Raw genomic sequence first — 7235 nt, 5'->3', positions numbered from 1 at the left:
CTCAAGTGGGAAATCTGGAGGACATCAAATCCTAGTTTTGACCTTATTCAGCCCTGGCCTTGCAATCATTTGGGGAGTGAGCCGGCAAATGGAAGTTCTCTATGTCTTTTCCTCTTCTTGGGTAATTCTGCCCTTCAAATAGATAATTGGGAAAAAAAAAAAAAAAAGAGTCCACTGAATTACATATACTTAAAAATGGCATGTATTTATAAGCTTGGCCTAGGTGGGATACAAGGTAAGAAAGGCTAGTTCTGCCCCCATGATTTGGGTGACAACACACACACGGGGTAGCCTGAATGATGAATGAAGTTAACAACACAGGATATGAACAGCGATGTTGAAGTTGATTGTCTAATAGGAATGTTCAATGAGGGCGCAAGTCAATGGAAACTCTCAAGGAGGGGAGTTGTTCAGATCACCCGATATTCATACTGTCAACGCATTAATCATCTTAATCAGCAGTCATTTGTTGGTTTTAGCCCACATTCTCAGGGAAGCTCAAGGCGTTGCTCAGGCATGGCTGTTCAGTGAGCAGATGGTCAGAGGGTCTGTATTTGTTCCTTCATTTGGGAGACAAGGGGAAAAGATAGGCCTGAGGCCTAAATTTTGGAAAGAGACTGGCGGGAAACTGTAGATGAGGGACTCATCTGTCACATTATAGAATGCTATGTGTCCACGTTCATAGTCTAAGAAAACACCAACCCTGTGTACAGGCTCTTTAACATGCTGGCCTTTTAAAGGGGATGAGACCCAAAGACTGTAATCGTCTCCGATTTTCAACCCTATGAGTGAGAAAAGGTCCCCGGGGGGCTTCGGCAGGTTCCCCTTTCTGCTCACTGAGTCCTTGCAGATGCCTACTTCCCACTCCGTCTTGTTTCCCACTTCCACCTCCCAGTAGTGCCTCCCAGTGCTAAAGATCTGAGCACCCAACACCGTTGCAGACTGGTCAAATCGTTCCGGGTTGTCAGGCAACTGCTGTCGTGTTGTTCCGTATCGCACACTTTTCAGGTCCTCAGACAGGATTAGATAGGCGTTGGCTGTGGCTGGATCCAGGGTTATCTCCGCTGCAAGATGAGGAAAGAATGAACCTTGTGGCCTTCTTGAAAAGCCTTGTATATAAGATAGGATTTTAATTAGGTCCTTAATATTTAGTCCTGTGTCGGGCATGGCCTGATAGCATAGAGGTTAAAGTCATTTCCTTGCACGCCTGGGATCCCATATGGACGCCGGTTCTAATCCCAGCAGATCTGCTTCCCATCAAGCTCCCTGCCTGTGGCCTGGAAAAGCAGTCGAGGACGGCCCAAAGTCTTGGGACCCTGCATCCACATAGGAGACCCAGAAGAGCTCCAGGCTCCTGGCTTTGGATTGGCCCAGTTGTGGCCACTTGGGGAGTGAACCATCAGACAGAAGATCTTCCTCTTTGTCTCTCCTCCTCTTTGTATATCTGACTTTCCAATAAAAATAAATAAATCTTTTTTAAAAATATTTAGTCCTGTGTCTTAAAATACAATTCCGGTGAATATAATGGAAGGGAAATGGGTTGTCAGAATCTCTGAACTGCATGAAATAGAATGAATCTTTAAAAGCAAACAGCAGAGAACACTTTTTGGCTTCTGTGGGAAGAGCGAGGAGTCTCTGACAGCAGAATGGAAGCCGTGCTGTTGGGAGGCGGCTTTAGATCACAGCTCCATATTCTCCCAAGGACACCTGGCTGGTTCCAGCCAGGGTAGGAGGAAAACAGAAGCCGTTATGTTCGCTGAATTCCTCGCTACGTGCTAAGTTGCTTCTCTTTATTAAAGCTGGTATGTAGTTAGAAAATGCAGTGTGACAAAGAGACAGAGACAGGGACAGAACTAGATAACCTTCCATCCACTGGTCTATGGCCCAGCTGACCACAGCTGCTGGCACCAGCATATTACAGCCCAAAGCCAGGAGCACAGACCATCCAGGTCTCCCACATGAACAACAGGTGACCGAGCACTTGTTCCAGCCTCTGCTGCCTTACAGACACATTAGCAGGAAACTAGATGGGAAATGGAGCAGCCTGGACTCACACGAGTCCTCCAATGTGGAATTTCAGTGTCACAAGTACCAGCTTAGTCAGCTGAGCCACAACTTCAGCTCCCACACCAAGCAGCTTCTACGCATTCTCATCTCATCGTTGTAATTTTCCCCATTTATATAGAAAAAGATAATAGGCTAAGTTTAGGTCACTTCACCAAGTTATCAAGTCCTTGAACTGCAATTTCTAGACAGCATTTTTCATCGTGCCGCACTTGAGGCACAGCCTCCTGTGAGTTAGTGGAAGCCCCCGAGAGCATTTGATGAAGCAATTGATAAAACAGAGCTTCACAGTGACACAGGAAGGTGGTCATTGAAGGGCCTCCAATGTTTATACCCCATTTGCACAAAAATCAAGTGCCTGAGTCATATAATTTTATATTTTCATTTATAAGTCAAAGCCCAACTAATTAGTTGTTAAGATTGAATTCTGTCTCCTCAGTTTCACTGAAAATTCTCCAAAAGCAAAGTTAACATCTGTCTCGCTCATCACCTTAGTAGGCTCACAGCCTAACAGCATAAAACTCAGCACGCAGTAGCAACTACTGAGTACCTACTAAGTGTGAGGTGCTCTGGCCTGCGTCTGAGGACTTGATGGTCCACAGGACAAAAACCCAAGGAACGATGCTGATCCCGCTTCATCTTAGACCACCTAGATAACTGAACATTCTCCAAGGACAGAGCTCTTTGAATGTTCCTTCCCTGAGATGCAAGAGTTGAAATTGGCTTTTATCTTAGTGGGAACCGAGCTAGAAAAGAAGACTCTTCTGCATGAGGGCTAAGTACCGGCATGCCAGTGTGTATGTGTGAGTGTGTCCGCACATGTGCAGGTGATGGAGCAGACAAAAAGAAAACAATAAAAACGAAAGGCTAGGACTCCTTAAAAGGCAAACAAAGCCAGTGAAACCTCTCCCCTGGCCCCTGGCTAAGGCACTGCTTGGAATGCCAATCACCTCCTGGAATGCCTGGCTCCAATCCCTGCCCTGCTCTACATTCTAGCTTCCTGACAATGCTTACGCAAGAAGACAGCAGGTGAACTCTCATCCGGGAACCAAGCCAGCTAATGGGAATTCTCTCTGCTTCCCCTTCTCTCTCTCTCTCTCTCTCTCAAATAAAAGTTTTTTAAAAAGCACCAGTCACACTCCACTGCTTCTCCTGCCCAAACACAGAAACAGTCTGTGGCTCCAGCCTTCCCTGGTGTTTGTGGCTTGCTCGGGATGCCTGAGAACCTGGCATCCTATGGTGAATATTTCACAAGAGAAGTGGCTGTCCAAGCACTGTGAGTCACGCTTAACAAACGCTGGAGTTAGCTTTGGGCCTCCTAGAAACTTTGACAAGTCCGACTGACTTACAGCTGAATTTTCGTAGCATCTCTCTCATTCCAGTGACGCGGCACAGACTCAGTTCTGTGGTGGTGGCCTCTGGACACTGAAGCAAGAGCGACTCACTCCTGAAAAAGAAGAGTGACCCCCATGCTGTCCTTGGCACACTGCATACCTTGCTCCCATGTGACAATACATCTCATTTACCCCAGTCACCTAGACAATCCCTTCCACACGCACAGTCTGTTCCATCAACACCATATATATCCACATCTTACGTAAGACAGAACAGAAATTTACCTTTCCAGTGCTATTCTCACCTCCTGAGGGCAGAAGAGAAAAGTGATTAGCACCATGCATTCTAATCACTAGCGAAAATTGATCCTTTGCAAAATCCACAGAATCTGCTTCCCAGGGCCCCAGCATACCTTACACGGGAGCAGGAGATAAAGTGAGACTAAGCCTGGGTACGTTTGGACAAACTGTTTGAAAGACAGTAAAAACTAGTGTTCTCCAAGACTGTTTCAGGAAAGTGATTTGAGGCTGGAGATAACCCACATGGCTTGTATTTCAGAAGATCCCAGGGAACTCAGTACCCCCAGCGGCAGTAGGGGAAAAAAAAATTGGTGAGGAACGTAGGCATAATGTACGTAACATCTGGACTCCACCACCATGCAGTTATCTCATAGGTTAATTGCCTCACCGCCCTGCGTCTGAATTGCCACGTCAATGCTACTCTACCTTCGCTCTGTAGATGACAATCACCTGCAGCTGCTATCTTACCAATACCTTCACCAGATGTTTGTGAAGACGAATGCAGCAGCACATAGTAAATGCTGATGAATAAATTTAATATAGTTGACAAAGCTGAGCTCCAGAGGGGTAGGCACAGAACAAACCGGAGTCCTTTCCGGACTCACTTGGGACAGAACATCTTCTGGTGTTTTCACCTCTTACTGGCCTGTAAACCATCAATTACCTCGGCACATTGCTTTTGGGCTAAAACAGATTTTTCAAGTGAGGAAAATGTATTTCATTGAAATACTCTCTGAGTTTGTATACATTTTTTTTTTCTCATGAATTTTCCCCGTACACTCGCTAAGTTTAGTCTTACCTCAAAAGATTCTATGGTTGAGTTCTGAAATGCAGACTCGATCTGCCCAATCATCTTGCTTAGGCTTCTGATTTGCTGGGTCAGCTGGATCTCACTGTCCCTCAGTTTCTTCACGTTTTCTCTCTCCTCCTTTTCCAGTAACTGAAGCTGCAGCTGCTCCTCTTCCCTCAGGAACTGTTGCATTTTCATATACTCTGACACAACAACTTGTTTACATGTCTCTGTCTCTTCCTAGCACACACACACACACACAATGTAGTGAGGTTAATAACAGAAACACAACTGTGGATGCTTAATCCTCACACAGATTCAGAGCTCTGCTGTGATAATTCTTGACTCCTGACACATCCTTAGGCTACCGAGTACCACAGTGGAGAAGTTGATGTTTTTGAAAGTATGCATGTGTGCTGTGAGTATCATAGCAGAAAAACCTCTAAAGTTTTACTTTCAGGAGCCTGTCGGTATACTGGAGAAAAGCAAAAATAACGCAAAAGGCAGCTGCTGACCAGCATTATGAATTCAAATAGCAAAATGAAGGAAGAAAATTATGAAAGTTTGGTGTTTTTTTATTCAACAAATATTTACCTAATGGAAAAGGCTTTGCATTTCATACTAGGAATAGAATATATACATCACTCCCACTTCAGAACTCAAAGTCTATTGAGAGCATCAGATTCACTTATTTTTTTATAGCTAATTAAACATTTAATTCTTTGCTTTAACTACTTGGCAGCTCAAATCTAAATCTGTGACTAATCTTGAATATAATTCAGCCTACCATTTTGCTTTTCTCTCTCCTTCTCTTTCTTTTTTTAGTGTGTATTCCCTTGTTTTCCCTGAAATCATTTGAGAGCATCTTTTTTAAAATTTATTGCAGGACTTGGCATGCTAGTCTAGTAGTTTAATCCTTGCTTTGCCCTTACCTGGATCCCATTTGGATGCCAGTTCTAACCCTGCTGTCTCACTTCCCACCCAATTCCCTGCTTGTGGCCTAAGAAAGCAGTCAAAGATGGCCCAAAGCCTTGGGACCCTGCACCCACATGGGAGACCTGGAAGAAGCTGCTGGCTCCTGGATTTGGATCAGCTTAGTTCCCGGGGGGGATGGCCACTTGGGGAGCGAATCAACAGATGCAAGATTTTCCTCTCTGTTTCTCCTTCTCTCTGTATATCTGACTTTCCAACAAAAATAAAACATTAAAAAGATGTTTAAAAAATGTATTGCCATCCCATGTTATGTCTGTAAAACTAGTACCCTAAATAATTACAATCAGAGTCTCATAATAAAGTTCCCTAGGTGCACAAAGAAGGAGAGGAAACATGTCTGCTTAGAAATGGGGGAACTTGAACTGAGTCTTGAAACATCCAAGTGGACAAGCCAAGCAGGACATGGATACTACTATGTGTATACTGCGAGAAAAAAACACTGTTCTGATAGGAAGTATGCCCCTTCTAGTCCCCCTCAAAATACCAATGACAAATAAAATCCAAAAGTAAGAGTAGTACTAACCTTACACAGTATCACTCTCTCCTTCTCATGGGTCAGTATAACCTGAGCTTCCTTTCTCTTTTTACGCAAAAGATTTAGGATTTCATGGAGTTTTTCCTGTAAAAGAAAGAAACACCCTGTGGCAAACAAGAACAGCACCTGGTCATGGAGAGACCTTGACGACTGCTATCTAAAACAGGATGCCTGGCACTCTAAAAGAAAAAGATAAACATGGGGTCCACACAGTTTCTGCCATGGTGCTGGGAGAGGACCATCATAACTGACACGCATGAAGAATATTAGGGAAGCTGAGTGACAGAACCTGACTTAGATTGGGGGATTTCTATTGAGCAACCGATCTTACTTTGTGTTGTTCCTCAGCCTCACTTGAAAGATACACTCGGTTTATTCCATGACATGGGATTGAGAAAGAATTTGTACTCTGCTCATCATCAGAGAACACCTTAGTAGTTGCAGCAGCTACTGCTGCCGCTGCTGCTGCTCCTACTCTCCCAAAGTTGCCTTGTTCGTCCTCATTCTGTGACGCCTGTGATCTGAGTTGCCTGCCAATAGAGGCCAGCCTCCCCAAACGCTCATTGGGCTGGAAATGGGGGCCGTCCAAGGTCCTCCAGCACTCAGGACAAGATAAAGGCGTGTTATGTTCCTCCCAGCTCTTGAGGAGACACATCAGGCAAAAGCTGTGCCCACACTCAGTGGTCACTGGGCTGTTGAAATAGTCCAGGCAGATAAAACAGGTGAGTTCTTCTCTGAGATTCTCCATCAAATCTGCGGTAGACATTTTCTCTGCGGTAGACATCAAGCTTATACCTATATTCTGGGATTAGAAAAGTCTTCCCTGCAGTTCGGTTGTTTTGAATAACAAGTGGGTGATCAACTGCTATGTTGTTATTACAAGAATTCTTACTCTCCCTGTGCCTGGCTCCATCAATCTACATATACTCTCCCAAAACAAAGCCAATTATGACTCAGTGTGGAACTCCTGGACACAGGGTTCATCACCAACCACAAACTTTTATTGAATGTTTCTCTATGTAACCTATGTGCTGGAAACTAAGATTTGCTCCTATCAGATTATTTCAAAAGTGATTACTGCGTATAAGTAATATCACAAAACTGTTACAACATCAATTGCAAGATTGAAGACCAAGGACTTTGGTGTAAACCACTACAGACATCTGAATTATCATGGTCTCTACTAAGGTCTGAACTGCAATTAGGTCTAAATATTTTG

General features: G+C 44.3%; 1 protein-coding gene across 1 annotated transcript; it reads right to left on the bottom strand.

Annotated features, from left to right (window-relative positions):
* Positions 1 to 216: 216 nt before the first annotated feature.
* On the bottom strand, positions 217 to 6908 carry TRIML1 (tripartite motif family like 1). Its single transcript, XM_040966127.1, has 6 exons — positions 6348 to 6908; positions 6005 to 6100; positions 4498 to 4728; positions 3684 to 3706; positions 3414 to 3511; positions 217 to 1064 (listed from the first exon to the last, which is right to left on the bottom strand). Exons 1-6 carry the CDS (start codon positions 6798 to 6800, stop codon positions 511 to 513), a joined length of 1455 nt encoding a protein of 484 aa, XP_040822061.1. The 5' UTR covers positions 6801 to 6908; the 3' UTR covers positions 217 to 510.
* Positions 6909 to 7235: the final 327 nt, after the last annotated feature.

Source organism: Ochotona curzoniae, unplaced genomic scaffold (assembly GCF_017591425.1).
Source record: "Ochotona curzoniae isolate NIBS_2020 unplaced genomic scaffold, NIBS_Ocur_1.0 scaffold_4505, whole genome shotgun sequence".
Taxonomy (NCBI): domain Eukaryota; kingdom Metazoa; phylum Chordata; class Mammalia; order Lagomorpha; family Ochotonidae; genus Ochotona; species Ochotona curzoniae.
This window is presented reverse-complemented; position numbering and strand designations above follow the sequence as displayed.